General features: G+C 43.5%; 1 protein-coding gene across 2 annotated transcripts in view; it reads right to left on the bottom strand.

Moving 5' to 3' along the window:
- CASP10 (caspase 10) overlaps positions 1-25,649 on the bottom strand; it is an 86,464-nt gene that overhangs the window by 6,834 nt on the left and 53,981 nt on the right. For both annotated transcript variants that reach the window (XM_040357212.1, XM_040357211.1), the window contains exons 5-9: positions 24,843-24,916; positions 19,668-19,704; positions 8,747-8,803; positions 6,477-6,535; positions 1,955-2,054 (exon numbers count right to left, since the gene is read on the bottom strand). In XM_040357212.1, the coding sequence (XP_040213146.1) occupies positions 1,955-2,054; positions 6,477-6,535; positions 8,747-8,803; positions 19,668-19,704; positions 24,843-24,916 (327 nt within the window). The remainder of the gene's footprint in view (positions 1-1,954; positions 2,055-6,476; positions 6,536-8,746; positions 8,804-19,667; positions 19,705-24,842; positions 24,917-25,649) is intronic.

The raw sequence follows: 25,649 nt of genomic DNA, 5'->3' as shown, positions 1-25,649 counted from the left end.
CGCGTATCAGAAGATACATCGGCGTAAGTCCTTTCTGAATCCGGGCCTAAGCCTTTTTCTGACACTTGTTGCTTACAGGTTAAAATCAGTATTTTTTGCTAGAAAATTACTTGCAACCCCCAAACATTATATAATATATATATATATATATATATATATATATATATATATATATATATATATATATATATATATATATATGAAAAAAGGTGTATAATAAGGCCTGCAATACACCTACTCAGCGCCAAATCAATCCTACAGCTCTCTTAGCAATGTACACCAGGGCGCCCTCTGTTGAAGTCGGAAGTGACGAAACGCACCAGTGCGTGACCCACACGACATCCCAGAAGTGACATTTGCGCTCTACAATCTACCGTTCGTGACTGCAGTGTCTGCAAGGAGACACACTCTTCCTCCTGGATGGCTGATCGCGGTGATAGCGTCCTCTTTCAAGCTTGTTGATATATGTTTTATGTACGTAGCTAGTATTAAGGGGTCTTCTGATGTATGGAGAATTTGGTCATAATAAACAGGATTGTGCAACCATTCTTGTATTTTATGACTTGTGTTGGAGCCCCTGTACCAGTGGATCTTTATTGATGGTGAGGACCCAGGGCAAATTGGCTGATAAACACCTAAGTTAAAGGCTTCTCTCACTAGAGGCTCTGGTGAGTTTGACCCCCTGGGGGAGTGTGCATCACGAGGTGGAATAGGGATATTGTTCTCTGGTGGAAGGTGCACGCTAGGACAACCGATAACTGACACTTATGACGCTTTTTGAACTGCTCCACACTATCATCTACTACTCATAAGACTTTTAACTGTGGTGCTGCCCATGTGTTTATCTTTTAATTTTCAGAACTGTTTTAGTATCTTAATGATCCAGGGATTGGACTGTTTTATTCATATACTACTGTGTGTATATATATATATATATATATATATATATATATATTTAGCAGAGACCCTAGAGAAAAAAATGGCAGTTGTTGCAGTATTTTATGTCACACTGAAATTTCCGCAGCGGTCTTTCAAATGCAATTCTTTTGCAAAAAATACAATTGAAAAAAATTAAAAAGTAAATTTTTGCACAATTTTTTTGTATAATGTGAAAGATGATGTTATGCAGAGTAAATAGATACCTAACATGTCATGCTTTAAAATTGCACACACAAATGGCGACAAACTAGGGTACTTAAAAATCTCCATAGGCGACGCTTTAAAAATGTTTAGCGGTTACCAGTTTAGAGTTACAGAGAAGGTCTAGTGCTAGAATTATTGCTCTCTCTGTAATGATTGCGGGGATACCTCACATGTGTGGTTTGAACACTGTTTAAATTTGTGGGCGCAACTTATGTATGCGTTCGCTTCTGCGCGCGAGCATGGAGGGATGGGGCGCTTTAATTTTCTTCTTCTTTTTTTACACTATCTTTTAAAAGAATGTATTGCAGGCATCCCCCTGGTACAACCACTTGGCGCAAAATCATGTACAGGTACGTGATTTTGCGCCAAGTGGTTAATTAACCTGCCCCTGTCTTTTCTGAATGAACACAGCGAGTGATCTGTACCGATCGCTCCTGTCTTAACGCACAGATGTCTCTCAAATCGCCAGCGAAGTCAGACTGAAATTCCGGATTGAAATTGTGAGAGTTTAGCTGAACTTGCATGATTTCAAACCCGCATTCAGTGTGAACCTAGGCTTAAACCTGGAAGCGGATTGGTTTTTATGCACAGTTGTACCAGATTCTTCTGTGTGCACCGGTTTTAGTTCATCCCCCCCAAAGAGTTATATGATTACTCTATGTTGACTTTGCAGATTATATCTGCAAGCTCATAAGACACCCCAAATCATGTCAAATATATAAAACTGTAGATTCTTGCTTTTCATTGGCCAACACAATACAACTTTGTAATAACATATTTTAATTGTGGGCTTCTAAAATAAAAATCTTACCAGCATCTTTTTCAGTTCCTATCCTTGGGTCACTCTTAAGGAAGTCTGAATTATTTATTATCACACAATAGCCTCTGCATTTCTGATTCATTGGATATACCTTTAAGATAAAATCCCATTAGAGTTGTAAAAGGGTTCATAGAAAGCATGTATATACACCTCTTCATGTAGCATAAACAAATGTGACAACAGTTACTTAGGACATTGGAACTAGTGTAACCCACTTTTGTTTGTTCATTAGCCCATAGACTTTTCTATGGTATTATTTTAACACTTTCTGTAGATTTTGCCACTTTTTCACAGTCATGCCACAGGTGACATAGCAAAATAAGCAATTTTATCTAACAATTTTTTTTAACCACTTCCAGACCGACCGCCTTTGTTATACGTTGGTAATTTGAAGAGGAATACCGTTGTTATAGAAGCAGCTAGCTACCATAACCCCGGAATCCTCTTCTTCAGCAGGCGGTCCACTTTCACATAAAAGTGGTCTCTGCGGCGGATTCGCCGCAAGATCACTTTTATCGGCGGTGGGAGACAGGCCCCCCTCACGCCATGCTCCGGTGTCCTCCTCCGCTTACCGGAGCCGTCGGTATCGGCAGAGGCGATCGGGTCATCTCCCTGGCTAAGTATGGAGGGGGGTGAGGGGAAGATGGCCCCCACTCGTCTCCATACCATTGCAGGGCGGAAGCACTTAAAGAGACTTTTTTCTTTCAAATGACATTTACTGTATTTTTTGCCGTATAACACTCACTTTTGTACACTGAAAATAGAGGGTAAACTGTGGCTGCGTGTTATACGCAGGGGGCTGTGGAAAGATTTTTTCCTGAAACTTCCCTCTTAAAGCTTAAAGCTTCAGTGCTTAGTCATAGCTAGTACTAGCTATGACTAAGCACTGAAGCTACAGTGCGAAACGTTAGCTTTTGTTCCAATTTTTTTGCTGTGGCATGTTTATTTTGTGATTGATTTTAATTAAAAGAACATTTTTGGAGTGCAGCTGTCCAAGTTTCCTTCGTATTTTTGCATCGCTATTGCATTGCCGGCACCCATGGTTTGGTTTCAGTGAGGAGGTTCTTTGAAGACTACTGAGCGGTTATTTACTCTCTCTACATTGATCTCCATAGGTGACGTTAAAACATGCAACATGTAGAATTTTTTGGAGTTACAGAGGAGGTCTAGGGCTAGAATTTTTGCTCTCACACTTGCAGCAAAACCTCACATGTGTGGTTTGAACAACGTTTTCATATGCAGGGCGCTGCTCACGTATGCATTCGCTTCTGCATGAGCTCGGCTTAGCTTTTGTTCCAATTTTTTTGCTGTGGCATGTTTATTTTGTGATTGATTTTAATTAAAAGTACATTTTTGGAGTGCGGCTGTCCAAGTTTCCTTCGTATTTTTGTATGGAGATCAAGGGTAAACGTTTGTCGCCATTCCACTAACGGCGCAATTTTGAAGTGTGACATGTTGGGTATCAATTTACTCGGCGTAACATTATCTTTCACAGTATAAAAAAAATTGGGCCAGCTTTACTGTTGTCTTATTTTTTTAATTAAAAAAAGTGTGCTTGTTAGACCGCTACACAAATACAGTGTGACAGATGTGTGTGTGTGTGTGTGTATGTATATGTATACAGTGCCTTGCAAAAGTATTCGCCCCCTTGAACTTTGCAACCTTTTGCCACATTTCAGGCTTCAAACATAAAGATATAAAACTGTAATTTTTTTTGAAGAATCAACAAGTGGGACACAATCATGAAGTGGAACGAAATTTATTGGATATTTCAAACTTTAAAAAACTGAAAAATTGGGCGTGCAAAATTATTCAGCCCCTTTACTTTCAGTGCAGCAAACTCTCTCCAGAAGTTCAGTGAGGATCTCTGAATGATCCAATGTTGACCTAAATGACTAATGATGATAAATATAGAATCCACCTGTGTTTAATCAAGTCTCTGTATAAATGCACCTGCACTGTGATAGTCTCAGAGGTCCGTTTAAAGCGCAGAGAGCATCATGAAGAACAAGGAACACACCAGGCAGGTCCGAGATACTGTTGTGGAGAAGTTTAAAGCCGGATTTGGTTACAAAAAGATTTCCCAAGCTTTAAACATCCCAAGGAGCACTGTGCAAGCGATAATATTGAAATGGAAGGAGTATCAGACCACTGCAAATCTATGAAGACCTGGCCGTCCCTCTAAACTTTCATCTCATACAAGGAGAAGACTGATCAGAGATGCATCCAAGAGGCCCATGATCACTCTGGATGAACTGCAGAGATCTACAGCTGAGGTGGGAGACTCTGTCCATAGGACAACAATCAGTCGTATACTGCACAAATCTGGCCTTTATGAAAGAGTGGCAAGAAGAAAGCCATTTCTTAAAGATATCCATAAAAAGTGTCGTTTAAAGTTTGCCACAAGCCACCTGGGAGACACACCAAACATGTGGAAGAAGGTGCTCTGAAATCAAAATCAAACTTTTTGGCAACAATGCAAAACTTTATGTTTGGCGTAAAAGCAACACAGCTCATCACCCTGAACACACCATCCCCACTGTGAAACATGGTGGTGGCAGCATCATGGTTTGGGCCTTCTTTTCTTCAGCAGGGACAGGGAAGATGGTTAAAATTGATGGGAAGATGGATGGAGCCAAATACAGGAAGAAAACCTTATGGAGTCTGCAAAAGACCTGAGACTGGGACGGAGATTTGTCTTCCAACAAGGCAATGATCCAAAACATAAAGCAAAATCTACAATGGAATGGTTCACAAATAAACATATCCAGGTGTTAGAATGGCCAAGTCAAAGTCCAGACCTGAATCCAATCGAGAATCTGTGGAAAGAACTGAAAACTGCTGTTCACAAACGCTCTCCATCCAACCTCACTGAGCTCGAGCTGTTTTGAAAGGAGGAATGGGCAAAAATGTCAGTCTCTCGATGTGCAAACCTGATAGAGACATACCCCAAGCGACTTACAGCTGTAATCGCAGCAAAAGGTGGCGCTAAAAAGTATTAACTTAAGGGGGCTGAATAGTTTTGCACGCCCAATTTTTCAGTTTTTTATTTGTTAAAAAAGTTTGAAATATCCAATAAATTTCGTTCAACTTCATGATTGTGTCCCACTTGTTGATTCTTCAAAAAAATTACAGTTTTATATCTTTATGTTTGAAGCCTGAAATGTGGCAAAAGGTCGCAAAGGTCAAGGGGGCCGAATACTTTCGCAAGGCACTGTGTGTGTATATATATATTTTTTTATTGTTAGTCTTTTTTTTTTTGTATATGGCGCAAAAAATAAAAAACCCCAAAGGTGATCAAATACCACCAAAAGAAAGCTCTATTTGTGGAGAAAAAAGGACATACATTTTATTTGGGTTTAGCAGCATTGCACGATTACGCAGTTGTCAGTTAAAGTAACGCAGTGCCGTATTACCGTATGACTGTGACAAAGCCCTGGATAGGGCGAAACGCGTAGTCTGGGACTGTTTTAAAACCCCTCGTTTATTTTGGAAGACCTAAGTCAGTAATATCAAGAAAAGATTTTCATTTATAATCGCCATTTACAACTTAATTTTTTTCCTCAATGCAATTCGCACTTTGTCCACTGGAGGGCGCCTAACATTCGGCTGAACTTTTCTCTGCTGCTTGTCAGCACGTTCCAACAGGAAGAACGTCTCTCCGTGGCTGTCATCTCTGTGCTGCGCTCCTAGCAGCTGCAAACACTGAGGCTGGAGCACGTTTGGACACATACAGGAGAGTGTCCAGGAGCCCAGATGCCAGATATTAACTAGGAAGTGACATCAAACGCCATAGTGACGTCCTGGGTAATGTACTCCAATCACAATCAGCACGGTTGTTTTCTATGAATGCAGCTGGAAACAAAATTGCAAAATTTTAACCCTTAAAGCCCTGAAAGATTGTGTGTGTTTTCATGCAGGCACTGGGAACATTTTTTTGCGTTTTGTGCTGTATACATTTGTTTATCTTTTCTACATAAAGAACTGGTTCTTCCGAACAAACTGAGATCTACTGAATGTTATTCCTCACAAACATTATGTGGAATTAGAGTGGTAAACCTTTATGAGCGCAGAATTCCTTTTTGTTGTAACTGTATTACAAAAGGTGGCCTGGTCATGAAGGGGGGATAATCTTCCAGAGGGCAAGTGGTTAAAGGCTGCTTTAAAAATCAACATGTGAAAGAGTATGAAAGAGCCCTTCGTGTAAATGAAATCAAGCAAAATATTATACCAAGTCCTGGAGGTGCAGCAAGCAGGGCAGATACAAAACAGCCCATCATTTTGGTGAGAATTTGTTGCCAGCCTTGGATTTCACAGGTCCTCAAGGGAAATAGGATGCCATTTTGGAGGGTGGCAAACCTCAAAACTTCAGTAAGATGATTTTGCTATTGAAGAACCAGTGAGAAGTCAGCAATAAACCAACCCATCAGATAACATTAATTGAATATCAATTTTGTGTGGGCTGACACCTTACAACTTGATACTGTAATAGCAAGTATTGTCTTTAACTAACCTCAGATTTTGTTTGGCCTTGAAGACTTAGAGCAGCAATGTCATTTTCAGTTTCAACATCTGCAAGATAAACAGGTATTAAAGTGGTTGCAAACAAAAAAATCCCTGCAATACAAAGGCATTCACCCCCTTCCTGCCCAGACCAATTTTTAGTTTTCAGCGCTGTTGCACTTTGAATGACAATTGTGTGGTCATGCAACACTGTACCCAAACTAAATCTTTGGGTTTTTTCCCCCCCACAAATAGAGCTTTCGTTTGATGGTATTTGATCATCTCTGCGGTTTTTATTTTTTGCGCTATAAACAAAAGAGCGATTTAAAAAAAAACAGTTTTTTACTTTTTTATTTAATAAATATCACATTTTTTCCCCTCAGTTTAGGCCGATACGTATTCTTCTACATATTTTTGGTAAAAAAAAAAATCGCAATAATCGTATATTGATTGGTTTGCGCAAAAGTTACAGCGTCTACAAAATAGGTGATAGATTTATGGCATTTTTATTTTATTATTTTTTTTACTAGTAAGTGCGATTTTTTTATTATGACCGTGACATTGCGGCGAACACATCGGACACTTTTGACAAGTTTTTGGGACCATTCACATTTATACAGTGATTAGTGCTATAAATATGCACTGATTACTGTGTAAATGTGACTGGCAGGGAAGGTGTTAACCACTAGGGGGCGCTGAAGGGGTTAAAATGTTCCCTATAGTGTGTTCTAACTGTAGAGGGGAGGGGACTCACAAGGGGAGGAGACCGATGTGTGTTCCTCTGTACTGGGAACACAGCATTGGTCTCCTCACCTCTGACAGGAGGTGGATCTGTGTGTTTACACACACAGATCCACACTCCTGCCGTGATCACTGGCAATTGCGGGTGCCCGGCGGCAATCACGGCCGCCGGGCACGCGCGCCGGGCCACGAGCGTGGCCGCGGGCGCGCACGCCCTAGAACGCCTGGAATATATGACGTCCACCCGGATCGAGGGAGGGTTCCTGCCGACGTCATATGACATATTGTCATATGACAATGCGTCGGTAGGGAAGAGGTTGAGCAACGGCACATACGTGACATGCAGGGGACAGCTACAGATAAGCCTTATTATAGGCTTACCTGTAGCATAAAGTGGTTGTAAAGGGTTTACAACCACTTTAATACGATCTTATAACCATCATTTCCAACCAGCTTATTTTTGAGGGCACTTTGGTCATAGCTTCCAACTCACCCAACTATCCCTGATTACTGCTTCAAACGTACAGTAACACACAGAACTATATAGCATTAAACTTGCAGTAACGCAATAAAATATACGGCGTTAAACTTGCAGTAACGCAATTAAATATATGATGCTACACTTGCAGTAATGCACAGAACTAAATGGTGTTAAACTTGCAGTAACGCAATTAAATATATGGCGTTAAACATACAGAACTATATGGCATTAAACTTGAAGTAATGCAATAAAATATACAGAGCTAAACTTTCAGTAAAGCACAGAACTATATGGCGTTAAACTTACAGTACTGCACTTAACGGCACGCAATGCACTGAAATATATACAGCGTTAAACTTGCAGTAATGAACTGAACTTTATGGCGTTAATCTTGCAGTAATGCAACTGAAATATACTGCGTTAAGCGTGCACTAGAAATTCACTGCGTTAAATGGCATGTAACACACTAAAATATACAGCGTTAAACTTGCAGAAACGCAATAAAATATACTAAATATACTATACTAAAGTGTTAAATGGTCACTATACTAACACTGACTGAACTATCCCTACATTCACATTATGTAAAGATAAATGGTGGTCGCACTACACTCACAGTGACTGAACTATCCCTACATTCACACTATTGTAAAGATAAGTGGTGGTCGCAGTAACCTCATACTGAACTGAACACTCCACGCCGCTATAACACTACAATTGGCCACAATGGAAAGATAACTTTTATAGTGTGGGGCAGGATTTAGAGGGATGAGCCATGGTTGGATACCGTTATCATGACAGTTATCATGGCTCTGATAGTGCTCTGGGCTTTCATTGCTTCAGCCAATCAGGGCTTTCAATGCACTGTGCGGCGGCACAGTGCATTGTGGTCGTCCGGCGGGCCGAACAAAGGTCGAACGACCCAATAATTTGGTTGTTCGGCGAACGACCGAACAGTTAAAGTTCAGCCAAAACTCATGCTCGGCCCAAACCATTTGTCCATCTCTATTAAACAGTAATACATGATCATATTAATTAAATATTTTATTAAATGTTACCTTTTTCACTGGGAAATTCTTGTACTTCCTCAAAATGTTCTATAGTGCTATCCAGGTCTGCATTAAAAAATATATAAGAGGTCGGCATGTGCATATTACATAACTTCAGCCACGCAGCATAACTAATGTTTCAAAAGCTTCAGCTGCTATTGTCACAAATTTACCTTCACAATCTCTACTTCCTGCCTAAATTATTATGCCAATGATATTTTTCTCATTTACCTAAATAATTGATGTAAACAACAGTCAGCATAATTCTCATGTTATCAACTATTAAGAGTACAATTTTTATTTTATTGAACAAACCTCCTAATGATAACCGTTTTTTTTTTTCAAAATAAAAAACGTACAATGCACTGTTCCAAATTATTACGCACAGTAAGTTTCAAAACACTTCATAGGTTGTAAAGAACTGAAAATTGTCATTTGTTGTGTTTGCAGCAAATTTACTGAAATCAAAAGCTATTTCAATCAAACTTTGAACAACATTTTAACTTTTTAAACATTTTAACAGGTCACGTTACATTTGAACATAGGACCACCTTATTTTATAGCAGCTTCAGTTCCATTGAACTTGTGAGTTTTTGGACAGTTTCTGCTTGATGTCAGAATAAATAAATAAATAGTGCAGCGCAAATAAATCTAAAATATATGAATAATCAAAAAACATAATCAAAAAAATAAAGTCCATAAAGTGCAAAGTGATAAAGGTGCTCCAAAAATACAATGGTGATAAAAAGTGCAGAAATCTTCATCAGATCTGTGACCCATAGGACAGGATAATCCTCCACCAAGGCTAATGGATGGCCTCTCACCTCAGCAATTCGACCTGTGGCTAGGTCAAAAAGCAATAATCATATCCTCCAAAGTGGCAAGCAGCTTTCAGGGCTCAACTCCAAAAACGTCCACCAGATGGAACCAGCAAGCAGTATACAAATACTGTTTTTTTCCGGGGGTTCCACTTTAAAATGGCTTCATATGGTGCCACGCGCGGGGTTCCCTTGCTGAGGTCTTGTGTGCTGATGAATCTGTAGGACAAATAGCCTCCCAGAGCTGCTGTTTGGATGTAAACTACCTCCCATTCTCATAGATCTTTTGCCTGAGGATGCTCCAAAGGTTCTCAATAGGATTGAGGTCAGGGGAGGATGGAGGCCACACCATGACTTTCTCTTGTTTTATCCCCATAGCAACCATTGATGCAGAGGTTCTTTGCAGCATGAGATGGTGCATTGTCATGCATGAAGATGATTTTATTACAGAAAGCATAGTTCTTCCTTCTGTACCAGGGAAAGGAAGTGGTCAGTCAGGAACTCCACATACTTTGCAGAGGTCATCTTTACACCTTCAGGGACCCTAAAGGGGCCGACCAGCTCTCTTCCCATGATTCCGTCCCAAAACATGACAACACCACCGCCTTGCTGACGTCGCAGCCTTGTTGGAACAGGGTAGCCGTCCACCAACCATCCACTACTCCATCCATCTGGACCATCCAGGGTTGCACGGCACTCATCAGTAAACAGGACTGTTTGAAAATTAGTCTTCATGTATTTTTCTGCCCAATGCAGCCGTTTCTGCTTGTGAGCATTGGTTAGTGGTGGCCGGATGGAAGGTTTATGCACAGTTGCAAGACTCTGGAGGACTCTACACCTTGATGTCTGTGGGACTCCAGAGGCACCAGCAGCTTCAAATATCTGTTTGCTGCTATGTAATGGTGTTTTAGCAGCTGTTCTCTTGATCCGATGCATTGATCTGGCAGAAATCTTCCTCAGTGTTCCTTTATCTGCACGAAACCCATCTGTGCTCTGAATCAGCCACAAATCTCTTAATAGTGCGATGATCACGCTTAAAGCGGGGGTTCACCCAAAAAAAAACATTTAACATTACATTCAGGCGAGTTATGATAATGACATTACGCTGTTTTTTTTAAATCCTTGCCGTACATACCGTTTTATATTTGTATGTATATATATATATATATATATATATATATATGTTCACCGCGGCTTCCGGGTATAATCTGCGGGACTGGGCATTCCTAATTGATTGACATGCTTCCGACCGGCGCATACAGCACGTCACGAGTTGCCGAAAGAAGCCAGACTGCGAGTCGGCTCTATACGTCGCCTGTGCACCGACGTTCGGCTTCTTTCGGCAACTCGTGACGCGCTGTATGCGGCGGTCGGAAGCATGTCAATCAATTAGGAACGCCCAGTTCCGCAGATTATACCCGGAAGCTGCGGTGAACATATGTATATAAAACGGTATGTACGGCAAGGATTTAAAAAAAAAAACAGCCTAATGTCATTATCATAACTCGCCTGAATGTAATGTTAAACATTTTTTTTTTTCGGTGAACCCCCGCTTTCAGTTTTTGTGAAATACCTAATGTTTTCATACCTCGTCCAAGGCATTGAAGTATTTCACTCTTTTCGGCAGCAGAGAGATCCTTTTTCTTCCCCATATTGCTTGAAAATTGTGCTCTGCTTTATAATGTGGAACACCCTCCTTTAAACCCCTTTCACATTGAGGAGTTTTTCAGGCGGTACAGCGCTAAAAATAGCGCTGCTATTCCGCCTGAAAAACTCCTTCACTGCAGACTCAATGTGAAAGCCGGAGGGCTTTTACACTAAGGCGATGCGCTGGCGGGAGACAAAAAAATCTCCTGTCAGCAGCATCTTTGGAGCGGTGAGAGGAGCGGCGTGTATACCGCTCCTTCACTGCTTCTTCCCATTGAAAACAATGGGAAACCGTGGCAATACCGCCTGTAATGCGCCTCTATAGAGGCGCATTGCGGGCGGTATTAACCCATTATCGGCTGCTAGCGGGGGTTAATAATGCACCGCTAGCGGCCGATTCCCGCGGCAATCCCGGCCCAGTCTGAAAGGGGCCTTAGTAGTTTTTCCTTTAATTGGGCTCACCTGGCAATCTAATTATCACAGGTGTCCGAGATTGTTTTCAGTGATCAAAAGAGCCCTTAGGCCGGTGTTCTGCCGAGCTGGTTCCTCCTATCGATATGGTTCCCTCTTGACTGTGCAGGTGCAATCCAAGCCAACGGAAATCTCAGAGCGAGAACAGCTGTTCATCAGTTGTAGACGCGCTCGTTTCCGATGCCTGATTATACGCGCCGCTCTATACAGCAAGGGGCAGATGTGATATTGAGCAGTCCTTTTTTGGAGGATGGTTTTCTCAATAAAATACACGTCTCACATCCGCCCCTTGCTGTATAGAGCGGCGTGTATTATCAATCAAAAAAGCACTGCTCAATATCACCACAGCCCTTTGCTGTATAGAGCGCCGTGTATTACCAAGTGTGTATAATCAGACATCGGGAGCGAGCTCGCCTACAGCTGACAATCAGCTGTTGAGGCTCGGAGATTTCCGTGGCCTCCTACTACGCATGCAGCGCGGTCGAGGCAGGAACCTATCCGATAGAGGGACGCGCTCGACAAGACACCGGGTTCACACTGGTACGACAAACGCTCCGACATTGGGAGCTCATGGAGCATGATGTGTGAAAATCAATATTCCCTACACAAGTCAGTCCGACTTTAAAAATGCTCCCTGTACTACTTTGGTCTGATTTTGATCCTACTTCGGTCCTTTGAATATCATTGAAGTCGCATCAAAGTAGCATCCTTGTCCTTACCATCCGACTTTTGACATCCGACATGGTGATTACAGCAGCAGTAAAAGGAATTTATCTCACACTGGGATTGTCTTGATTGGTCAAAAGACAAGTAATTTTCCGAAGGGAGGGGAACATGCTCTACTTCAGTATGTCACAGTACATGTTGGCATTCATGGTTCCCTCAATGAACTGTAGCTCCCCAGTGCCGGCAGCATTCATGCAGCCCCAGACCATGACACTCCCACCACCATGCTTCACTGTAGGCAAGACACCCTTGTCTTTGTAGTCCTCACCTGGTTGCCGCCACACATGCTTGTGTCAGGGAACCAACCGTGGAAGAGCTGTCAGACGTGCTCTTCACGGACCAGCAAGCGCAGTGCGCACGCGCGCGCAAATGCGCGCAACGCGCATGCGCGCGCAAACGGGCAACAACTCTGCAAATCCTGTATTCTTCACTGCGCATGCGTGTGCGCCAGTACGCACGCAATGCGGGCGGGACTCCTGGCGTCAGTGCCCTATTTAAAGACTTGCTGCAGCAGTTACCAACTGCTGCATGATCGTTAGCCTGTGTGTGTTCCTGAGCCCTTGTTCCTGTGTTCCTGTTTACCCGTTGACGACCCGGCTTGCCTGACCTGACTTCTCCAGTGTATGACCCCGGCTTGTCTTTCGGATTACCCTTATCCTGTTCCTGCCTGATTGTTCCAGTATATGACCTCGGCTTGCCTTCTGACCAACTCCAACTACATCCTGCTTCCTGTGCATGACTTCCGGCTTGGCTCCTGACTCCGCCCCTGGGTTTCCCTGCGTACCTACCTCATCTGGTGCTTCCGTGGTACCCCTGCCTAACTACGTATCCTGGTGGATAGCTGAGCTCCTACACCTTCTCAGCAAGTCGCAGCTGGCAACCCCTGCATCTCCGGGCACAGCACCCCCTGTCTCACCTCCAGGGGGCGTTCTGCACTCAGTCGCAAGGGAAGCCCTCTCAGCACTTCGGCCTCTGGTAAGGTACGTGACAGTATCATGCAGCCAGAAGTTTCAGAGGCCGACGGAGGTGCTTCCCCGCTTGGGACTTTGTGCCAGCAGGTCGCAGCCCTTACGCAAACAGTGACGTGCCTTCAGGACCGCTACTCCCAGCTTGAAAGCGACCCCCCGAATCAAACGATGTTCCCTCCTCCGGAGCCCCGTGTACCCACTCCTGAACATTTCTCAGGAGACCGAAAGAAATTCCGAGCGTTCAAAGTCTCCTGCATCCTGTACCTGACCCTGCAGCCAAGAACTTTTGCCTTAGAAACTGTTAAAGTGGGGTTCGTTATCACTCTGCTGTCTGGGGGACCCCAATCCTGGGCCCATCAGTTATTGGAACGAAAAGACCCCGCCATCAACACTTTGGACTCCTTCTTTAAAGCTATGGCCACCTTATACGATGATCCTCTACGTCCGGCCACCGCGGAGGCAGCTCTCCATGCTCTACGACAAGGACAGCGCCCTGTAGAGGACTATACAGTGGACTTCCGTAACTGGGCTGCAGACACGGGATGGAACGAGGTCGCCCTCAGGCATCAATTCCGCCTGGGCTTGTCTGAACTTATTAAGGACGAACTGGCACGAGTAGAGGCTCCTGCCACCCTGGAGGGGCTCATTCAACTCGCCATTCAACTTGACAGGCGCCTGCGGGAGCGTCTGTCTGAACGTGCCTGCCGGCCCTCTCACTGTCAGCCTACGGCTCCAGACGCTCACGCGCCCTCCTCTTCGGCCACGTTCAATAGGAGGCCTATACAGGTTGGCATGGTTCGCCCTGCCCTGACCCCCAATGAAAGACTTCATCGCCGGCAGGTGAACCTTTGTTTTTACTGCGGAGAGGCCGGACATCTTCGTTCCAACTGTCCAATCCGACCCTGTAGATCTTCTCCCCGCAACCTGCTGCATCTCCGAATTCCGAACCCCTCCTCAACTCACCTGGTTCTCCATGTCGCATTACAGTTGGCAAGTGGGGAGGTCAGATTCCCAGCAATCATCGATTCCGGGGCTTGTAGTTGCTTTTTGGACATTTCCATTGCTAAAGACTACCAAATTCCTCTGCGGAACAAGACACATAAACTTGAGATTCATTTAGCTGATGGATCTCCACCTTGTTCAGGGCCTGTTACCCAAGAGACTTACCCTATATTCACCTCAACTGATTCTGGTCATCAAGAGTTCCTCTGTCTTGATGTTATCTGTTCACCGATGTTTCCTGTGATCCTGGGACTCCCTTGGCTACGGGCACATAGCCCACAGATAGACTGGAGCAAAGGGAGTATCTCCTTCAAATCAAGTTACTGCCGCCAGCACTGCATGAGGCCCGAGCTTATAGTTCATCCCAGTTGTCTCACTGTCCAGCCAGTCTCCACTTCTAACCCAGATGTTCCGTCAGTCTATCATGATTTTCTAGATGTCTTTGACAAAAAGAAGGCCGATACGTTACCACCCCATCGTCCTTACGACTGCCCTATTGAGTTGTTGCCTGGTGCAGAAATCCCCTTTGGGCGAATATTCCCACTTTCAGAGACTGAGCTCGAGACCTTGCGTCAATATATTGACGAAAACCTAGAAAAGAAGTTCATCCGCCCATCTTCCTCTCCAGCCGGTGCCGGGATATTCTTCGTGGAGAAAAAAGATCACACCCTCAGGCCCTGTGTGGATTACCGGGAACTCAATAAAATCACCATCAAGAATCGCTACCCCCTACCTCTCATCCCCGAACTTTTTCAAAGATTCCGTACTGCACGAGTCTTTACGAAACTCGATCTTCGAGGTGCCTACAACCTTGTGCGCATCCGGGAAGGGGACGAATGGAAGACTGCCTTTAGAACCCGTTTTGGACACTTCGAATATCTCGTTATGCCTTTCGGCCTATGTAATGCCCCGGCGACGTTTCAACATTTCGTGAACAACATCTTTAGAGAGTTCCTAGATTACTTTGTTATTGTTTACTTAGATGACATTCTTATTTTTTCTGCTACCTTGGAATTACACAGAACCCATGTCCGGAAGGTACTAGCCACATTAAGGTTGCACGGGCTCTACGCAAAAGCGGAAAAGTGCGAATTTGAAAAATCTTCCATACAGTTCCTGGGTCTAATCATTTCCACGTCCGGAGTCTCCATGGATCCTCAGAAAGTGTCCGCTATTTTGGAATGGTCAGCCCCTACTGATAAGAAGGGCATCCAAAGGTTCATCGGGTTTGCAAACTTCTATAGGAGGTTTATTAAAGACTTTTCTGGCATCATTGCCCCCATTACCCAGCAGACCCGCCAGCATACCCGTTTTCAGTGGACCCAGGAGGCCCAGGAGGCCTTTAGTAAACTAAAGACTCTGTTCACCTCAGCTCCCATCTTACGACACCCGGATCCAACGCTACCTTATGTCCTCGAGGTCGACGCATCAGAAGTTGCCGTAGGGGCCGTCCTGTCTCAACGACAGGGCCCTAAAGCTTTGTTACACCCAATAGCCTTTTTCTCCCGAAAATTGAGCCAGCCGGAAAAGAACTATGACGTGGGGGACCGGGAGTTACTGGCAATAAAAACTGCTTTAGAGGAGTGGCGGTATCTCCTGGAAGGTGCTGCTCATCCCGTCATGGTATTCACAGACCATAAGAATCTCGAGTACCTCAGATCTGCCAAGAGATTAAGACCACGGCAAGCCAGATGGGCTTTATTCTTTTCAAGATTTAATTTTCATCTTACCTATCGCCCGGGGTCCAAGAATGGTAAAGCAGATGCCCTTTCACGCATGTTCCCAGAAACTCCAGAGACTGTCGTTCCTAGCACCATCCTGTCCCCCCAGAATTTTTTGTTGATTCAGCCCGACCTAAAGTCAGCTCTGAAACAAGCTTCTGCTCAATGTCCTAAATCCGAGAGTTCTGCATTCAGAAAACAAGAAGGGCTCCTGTGGCACGGAAATAAGATTTTTGTACCTGAGGGAGCCAGACTTCAGCTTCTCAAGACCCTTCATGAACACCAGCTTGCGGGTCATTTTGGGGTCCATAAGACTTCTGAGTTGATTCAGCGATCCTATTGGTGGCCGGACCTGAGGAAGGATTGCAAGGACTTTGTAAGTTCCTGTACAGTTTGTGCCAGAAGTAAAGGAAGCCGCACGCAAGCCTGGGGTCTGTTAAGACCGCTACCTGTCCCTGACCATCCATGGAAAGCGATATCTATGGATTTCATAGTGGAATTACCCCCCTCTGAAGGGTTTACCACGATCCTGGTGGTGGTCGACCGGCTAACGAAGATGGCCCATTTTTTGCCGTTATTAGGGACCCCCTCGGCCATGGACACGGCACATACATTTATCAAGGAGATTGTGAGATTGCATGGCCTGCCCAGTAGTATTGTATCCGACAGAGGGGTGCAATTTACCTCAAGATTTTGGAAGGCTCTCTGTAAAGCCTTGAACATCGAAATCTGCTTGTCATCCGCTTATCATCCACAAAGTAATGGCCAAACTGAGAGAACCAATCAAACACTAGAGCAATATCTCCGCTGTTTTTCCACCGCCTCTCAGGACAATTGGGTAGCCCTACTTCCATGTGCCGAATTTGCATACAATAATTCGGTACACTCCACCACTAACCAGTCTCCATTTTGGGCAAATTACGGCTTTCATCCGTCCTTTTTGCCCAATACCGTTCCTGAAGCAACGGTGCCTGCCGTACAAGACAGATTAACCTTTCTCCAAGACAATTTACAGATTCTTCAAGAAACTATGCAAAGATCCCAGGAGGACTATAAAAAATACTATGACAGAAAGAGGAAGGAGAGTCCGACTTTGGAAGTAGGAGACAAGGTTTGGCTCTCCACTTTGAACCTTAAACTGTCCTGCCCATCCCGGAAACTGGGTCCTAGGTTCATTGGTCCTTTCGAAATTAAGAAAAAAATTAATCCTGTGGCCTTCGAATTATCCCTGCCAAATACCTACAAGATTCATCCAGTCTTTCACGTCTCACTTCTCAAACCAACCATTACCGGTTCCTTTCCTGGAAGAGAAGATCCACCTCCGCCTCCAGTTACAGTGGGTGAGGACACAGAATTCGAAGTGGAAGCCATTTTGGATAGTCGAAAGAGAGGTAGACAAATTCAATATTTAGTAAAATGGAAGGGCTATTCTCTCGAGGAAAGCTCTTGGGAACCTGCAAAGGATGTTCATGCCCCTAAACTGTTGGCTGAATTCTTCAGGAAATATCCAGAGAAGCAAGTACGTCTGGGCATCCGGAGGCTGCCCCTGAGGGGGGGGGCACTGTCAGGGAACCAACCGTGGAAGAGCTGTCAGACGTGCTCTTCACGGACCAGCAAGCGCAGTGCGCATGCGCGCGCAAATGCGCGCAACGCGCATGCGCGCGCAAACGGGCAACAACTCTGCAAATCCTGTATTCTTCACTGCGCATGCGTGTGCGCCAGTACGCACGCAATGCGGGCGGGACTCCTGGCGTCAGTGCCCTATTTAAAGACTTGCTGCAGCAGTTACCAACTGCTGCATGATCGTTAGCCTGTGTGTGTTCCTGAGCCCTTGTTCCTGTGTTCCTGTTTACCCGTTGACGACCCGGCTTGCCTGACCTGACTTCTCCAGTGTATGACCCCGGCTTGTCTTTCGGATTACCCTTATCCTGTTCCTGCCTGATTGTTCCAGTATATGACCTCGGCTTGCCTTCTGACCAACTCCAACTACATCCTGCTTCCTGTGCATGACTTCCGGCTTGGCTCCTGACTCCGCCCCTGGGTTTCCCTGCGTACCTACCTCATCTGGTGCTTCCGTGGTACCCCTGCCTAACTACGTATCCTGGTGGATAGCTGAGCTCCTACACCTTCTCAGCAAGTCGCAGCTGGCAACCCCTGCATCTCCGGGCACAGCACCCCCTGTCTCACCTCCAGGGGGCGTTCTGCACTCAGTCGCAAGGGAAGCCCTCTCAGCACTTCGGCCTCTGGTAAGGTACGTGACAGCTTGACACCATCTGAACCAAATAAGTTTATCTTGGTCTCATCAGACCACAGGACATGGTTCCAGTAATCTATGTCCTTAGTCTGCTTGTCTTCAGCAAGCTGTTTGCGGGCTTTCTTGTGCATCATCTTTAGAAGAGGCTTTCTTCTAGAATGATATCAATGCAGACCAATTTGATGCAGTGTGCAGTGTATGGTCGGAGCACTGACAGGCTGACCATTCACCCCTTCAACCTCTGCAGCAATGCTGTCAGCACTCATACGTCTATTTTCCAAAGCCAACCTCTAGATATGACGCTGAGCACGTGCACTCAACTTCTTTGGTTGACCATGGCAAGGCCTATTCTGAGCAGAACCTGTCCTGTTAAACTGCTGTATGAGCTTGGCCACCGTGCTGCATCTCAGTTTCAGGGTCTTGGCAATCTTCTTATAGCCTAGGCCATCTTTATGTAGAGAAACAATTCTTTTTTTCAGAGTTCTTTGCCATGGGGTGCCATGTTGAACTTCCAGCGACCAGTATTAGAGAGTAAGAGCAAAATCACCAAATTTAACACACCAGCTCCCCATTCACACCTGAGACCTTGTAACATTAACGAGTCACATGGCACCGGGAAACGAGAATGGCTAATTGGGCCCAATTTTGGACATTTTCTATAGACATAGATCTATATTCAGACAAAAAAAGTTTTCAAGAAAAAAAATTGACTACTCTGTCTTTTTCTACCATCACTTATCTATGTTTCAATACTTTTACTGAAAGGGTAGTTGATGTTTGGAATAAACTTCCAGCAGAGGTAGTGAGACAGTCAATAGTAAATGTCTTCAAACATGCTTGTGACAAGCATAGATCTATACTCCGACAAAGAAGTTTTTGAGAAAAAATAAAAAAATGGGTAGACTTTTCCTAACGTCACTTTTCTAGGTTTCAATACATTCTGAGAACTAAGCAAGCCTGCAAATCAGGCAGGACAGTGACTAAAAAAGAAGTACTAAAGCTATTAGATTAGCATGACAGCCAGCGAACTAGTATTTTTTGGAGGGAGAGTCAATAGCAGTTTTCCTGCTTCTCAGTAGATGCTTCCTGTATGCCTCCATAACCAAAAATGACTGCTATAATAATAGCCTGCCCTTTGCAAAGGTAAATACAATGCTAAGTAATACAAATGTATCAGAATGGGGAATATATTTGTACATATAATATTTGTGAATATTAGTAGTTAGTTTACTTCAGCAGTAATTCGTCTTCTGGTTTTCTTGGAACCAAATTTAGCATTTTCAAGCATTGGCATAAAATAGATCAAATGGGAAAAAGACTTACCGTCATTTTGAGATTCCATGTGTATGGAAGAAACATCCTGTATAGAACAAAATATACTGTAAACACAATGCATATTTCAGTACTAAATAAACAGAAGCATAATAGCTATTGTACAGGAAACATATTTTTGTTTTTTACTAGGGTTAGAGTTAAGGGCTAGGAGTAGGGTTAAATGTTGGGGTTAGCGGTAATTGTTAGGGTTAAGCCTAACAATTACCACTAACCATAACCCAAACAATTAGTTCTAACCCTATCTCTAACCCATTTAACCCTAAAATTTAATCCTAGCCCTTAACCCTAACCCTAACATGTATCACTAACCCTAACATTTAACCCTAACCCTAGTTCTTAAAGGGGTTGTAAAGGTTTGTTTTTTATTTTCTAAATGAGTTCCTTTAACCTGCCTGGCGGTGTTCCCGAGTCTGACTCGGGGTTAGATTTTCCTGCTGCGAGCGGTAACCCCGAGTCAGACTCGGGCTTGCCTCGCTAGATCCACAGGCAAAGTTACTTACCTTGTCCCTGGATCCAGCGATGCCACCGCGCTGTGTGAGCGAGCAGGACCTCGCTCGATTCACACAGTGCCTCTGTGTGACGCCGATCTCCGTTCCCTGCGACGTTACGACGCACGGGGACGGAGAACGGCGCCAAATTCAAAAAAGTAAACAAACACTATACATACAGTATACTGTAATCTTATAGATTACAGTACTGTATGTAAAAAAAACACACCCCCCTTGTCCCTAGTGGTCAGCCCAGTGTCCTGCATGTCATTTTATATAATAAAAACGTTTCTTTCTCCCTGCAAACTGTAGATTGTCCATAGCAACCAAAAGTGTCCCTTTATGTCAAAAATGGTTTTAGATCAGCTAAAAAACAGCGATAATAAATTATAATCACTTGCAGAATTGTGCGATAGCGATTTGTGGGGAAATTCGTCATAAAAAAAAAAAAATAATGACAGCAACAATTCTGCAACTTAGCAAATTTCAGTGATTTTGATTTGATTACATTATTGAATAATTTTTATTATAATTATATTATTATTTGTTATAATTATTTATAATTATTTATTATATTATAATTTATAATTTTGTTTTTAAAAAAATGTCATACCCGGGATGCCTATTAGAAGCTTGTTTGGTCAGATTTAAGTGAGTTATTTCTAAAAATGACAGACCTACAATATAAAACGCCAAATTTCCTTGCAAATAATGGTACCGCTTTCAGCATGTTTTTTCTGAAAGAATCATACCGCCAGGGAGGTTAAGCTAGTGCATTGTTGGTTCACTTACCTTTTCCTTCGATTTCCCTTCTAAATGTTTTTTTTCTTTGTTTTCTTTGTCTAAATTTCTCACTTCCTGTTCCTCCACAATAAGTTCTGGCTGACTAACCACCGCTCGGATGATGGGGGAAAGCTTACTGAGGAGAAACAGGAAGTGAGAAATTTAGACAAAGGAAAAAAACATTTAGAAGGGAAAAGGTAAGTGAACTTAAAGGAGCTTAAAGGAACCTATTTAGAAAATAAATGTAACCTTTACAACCCCTTTAACCTTAATATGTAACCCTAATCCTAGCCCTTAAGGCTAATCCTAACACCTTGTCCTACTTTTCTATTAGCAAAATTGTAAATCGCATCAAAAACGCAACACTTGGATTTTTGGTGCGGGTCCATTAAAGTCTTTTACAGGCAAAACGCATTCTGAAAAAGTCCCTGACCCTTTCTAGAAAACGTACTACTGGCTCATACCGCACAGATGTGAACTAGATCCATAGATTTTGCAAAACGCACTAAAAAATGTATAGGTGTGAACCAAGGTTACAGGTGTGAGAAGGGGGCAAAGACCTGTAAGTGTTACTTAACCACTTAAGGACCGGAAGAATTTCCCCTTAATAACCGGGCCATTTTTTGCGATACGGCATATGCGTTGCTTAAACTGACAATTGCGCAGTCGTGCGACGCTGTACCCAAACAAAATTGACGTCCTTTTTTTCCCACAAATAGAGCTTTCTTTTGGTGGTATTTGATTACCTCTGCGTTTTTTTTTTTGTTTTTTTTTGTGCGTTATAAACAAAAAAGAGCAACAATTAAAAAAAAAAAAGCAATAATTTTTACTTTTTGCTATAATAAATACCCCCCCCCCCCCCCAAAAAAAAAATATATATATAAAAAAACACATTTCTTCCTCAATTTAGGCCGATATATTTTCTTATACATATTTTTGGTAAAAAAAAAACGCAATAAGCGTATATTGATTGGTTTGCGCAAAAGTTAAATTTTTTTTTTTACAAATAAATATTTGAAAAATGTGGTGTGCATTTGTATTCAGCCCCCCTGAGTCAATACCTTTTGAATCACCTTTCGCTGCAATTACAGCTGCAAGTCTTTTTTGTTTGCCTCAGCTTTGCATATATAGAGAGTGACAATTTGACCTGTCAGATTGGATGAAGAGCATCTGAGAACAGCAATTTCCAAGCCTTGCCACAGATACTCAATTGGATTTAGGTTTGACCTTTTATTGGGCCATCCTAACACATGAATATGCTTTGGCTCTGGCTGTATGTTTAGGGTTGTTGCCCTGCTGGAAGGTGAACCTCTGCCTCAGTCTCAAGTCTTTTTCAGACTCGAATTACTTGTACACACGATCGGATTTTCCGTTGGGATAAACTCTGACTGATTTTTCCAACGGAATTCCGTTCAAGCTGTCTTGCATACACGCTGTCACACCAAATTCCGACCGGCAAGAACGCGATGATGTACAACACTAGGACGAGCTGATAAAAATTAAGTTCAGTGCTTCCAATCATGCATCGACTTGATTCTGAGCATGCGTGTTTTTTTTCTCCGTCTGAGTTCCACACAGACAAACTGAATTTCTGATAGGAATTTTTTACATCCGAAAAAAAGAGAACATGTTCTCTTTCTAAATTCCGACGGAAAAAGTCAGATGAGGCACACACACGGTTGGAATATCCGATGAAAAAATTCCGTCTGACTTTTTCCATCGGAAATCCGATCGTGTGTACAAGGCATAACAGGTTGTCTTCTAGGATTGCCCTGTATTTGACTACATCCATCTTCCCATCAACTCTAACCAGCTTCCCTGTCGAAGAAAAGCATCTCCAAAACATGATGCTGCCACCACCATGTTTCACGGTAGGGATGGTGTGTTCAGGTTGATGTGCAGTGTTAGTATTCCGCCATACATTGGGGTTGATTTACTAAAGGCAAATATACTGTGCACTTTGCAAAGAGGAGCTCACACTCATTTACTAAGCTCTGGAGCAACTATTCTTGCAGAGTGCAACTGCACTTTGCAAAGTGCACAGTTAATTTGCCTTTAGTAAATCAACCCCATAGTATTTGACTTTTAGGCCAAAAAGTGCAGTTTTTGTCTCATCTGACCAGAGCACATGGTTTCTCACAAACTGCAAATGGGACTTCTTATGGCTTTTTTTCAACAATGGCTTTCTTCTTGCCACTCTCCTATAAAGGCCAGATTTGTGGAGTGCATGACTACAGTTGTCCTGTATACAGATTCACCCACCTAAGCTGTGGATCCCTGCAGCTCCCATAGAGTTATCATTGGCCTCTTCTCTGATTAATGCTCTCCTTGCCCGGCCTGTCAGTTTAGGTGGACGGCCATGTCTTAGTAGGTTTGAAGCTGTGTCATACTCTTTCCATTTTCTGATGATGGATTGAACAGTGCTCTATGAGATGTTCAAAGCTTGGGATATTTTTTTAATAACCTAAGGCTTCTTTAAACGTCTCCACAACTTTATCCCCGGCCTGTCTGGTGTGTTCCTTGGCCTTCATGATGCTGTTTGTTCACTAAGGTTCTATATCAAACCTCTGAGGACTAAAAATTACATGATTTTTTTTTGAGGCAGAATTGCACATTTACGTCGGCAGAATGGCACGGACAGGCACATTGGCGTACCTGTACGTCCCTACCTAGACATGGGTCGGGGTCCGATCGGGACCCCCCCCCCCCCGGAACATGAGGTGGTTCCCGTGGCTGTCCGAGCGATCCGGGATGAGGGGGCGGCTGTTTGTTTTTGTCCGCCCCCTCCGGATCGCTCTCAGCCAATCCGAGCGCTCCCCCTGCGTGTCACTTCCTCCTCCTGTGTAAACACAGGAAGAGGGAAGTGATGTGATCTCTCCTCTCGGCGGTATTTTCAACCGCCGCTGAGGAGAGATCACATCACACAGTGAGTCTGCACAACACTACACTGACACCAGTACACGCAGGCACATTTAACCCCTTGCGATCACCCCCCTGTCACAGTGTCACTGAATGCAGTGATCATATATGTACTGATCACTGCATTTAGTGTCAGTGTGACAGGCAGTTAGTGTTAGGTCCAGGGTAGCCCCCGTACCCCCCCTAATAACGTTTTAACCCCTTGATCACCACCCTAGTTAACCCTTTCACTCCCTATTGCCAGTGTCACTAAGCGATCATTTTTCTGATCGCTGTATTAGTGTCGCTGTTCCCGCTAGGTAGCTATTTTTTTTTTATTGCGATTTTTTTTTACTAAAGACATGTGGCTGAATAAATTTTGGCCTAAATGTTTGACTAAAATTTAGTTTATTTGATTTTTCTCATAACAAAAAGTAAAAAATATTGATTTTTTTTCAAAAATGTCGCTCTATCTTTGTATATAGCGCTAAAAATAAAAATCGCAGAGGCGATCAAATACCACCAAAAGAAAGCTCTATTTGTGGGAAGAAAAGGACGCAAATTTTGTTTGGGAGCCACGTCGCACGACCGCACAATTGTCTGTTAAAGCGACGCAGTGCCGAATTGTAAAAACCCCTTGGGTCATTTAGCAGCATATTGGTCCGGTCCTTAAGTGGTTAATGGGTGCGCCTGAAAAATAATTTTTTGTCCCTCTTTCTCCTAGTAACTAGCTTTCCAAGATACTCAGGCCTGAAAATCTTTTATACAAATGTGCATGAATCACTCTTCAAAAATACTTGAAGCTCAAACTCCAGAGAACCTAGCCTTGGACCTTGCTGGATTGGCTAGCAAAGCAGCAATGCTACAGAACCAGGAAACTTACCAATCATGATACTGGTGAGTGTCAGGATTGCTATTGTGACATGACCCTGACACCGATCTCAATTCTGATTTTCATGTCCATGTGGATACTATGTATTGTTTTACAAATTACCTGAATAGAAAACGGTGTCTCTGACAACGAGGTATTTTCTGTGGGTGCAGATGGAAGAATCCTATTCGGCGATTCTTTAATGACAAAAACAATTGAATTATCACTGACATTTCTAATTTTATTTTACATTTTTTTTATTTATAATGTTTTTCATATTACATTTTCAGTACTCACACCACCTGAAATTTGAAAGAAGAGGTCTACAGTGGGAGAGTAATGTGCCAAGTCCACAAAAAGATAGCTCATAGCGCATACAATTTTTTCTTTCCCCCCAACCACATGTGCCTTAGAGCACTATTCATCCCACTGATATGATGCACTATTCCTCCTAATGACACCAACAATGATGTACTACTCCTTACACTGACACCAACGGTGAGGCACTATTCCTGCCACTGACACCATTGATGGTTGTCCGCCCCCCCCCCCCCCCAAAGTCTTAAGGACAGTAAACCGTTTGGAGACCCCTGCCTTAAGCGCCATGCACACTATTAGATTTTCTGCAGATTTTTTTCTTCAAATTTACCAAAACCATATAATATGAGGTCAAACCTTAAATGCTTAAGGACCCGGTCCTCAGCTCCATGACCGTCCCCGCGGGATAGGTGGACCCGATCGCCGCCGGTGTCCCGTGATCGGGTCACAGAGAGTAAGAATGGGGAGAGGTAAGTGTAAACAAACCTCTCCCCGTACTTCCTAGTGTGTCTGTCACTGATCATCTGTTCCCTGTCATAAGGAACGACGATCAGTGACACCACACGCACAGCCACGCCCCCCCCACAGTAAGAATCACTCCCTTAGGGCACA

This window comes from Rana temporaria, chromosome 6, assembly GCF_905171775.1.
Source record: "Rana temporaria chromosome 6, aRanTem1.1, whole genome shotgun sequence".
Taxonomy (NCBI): domain Eukaryota; kingdom Metazoa; phylum Chordata; class Amphibia; order Anura; family Ranidae; genus Rana; species Rana temporaria.
This window is presented reverse-complemented; position numbering and strand designations above follow the sequence as displayed.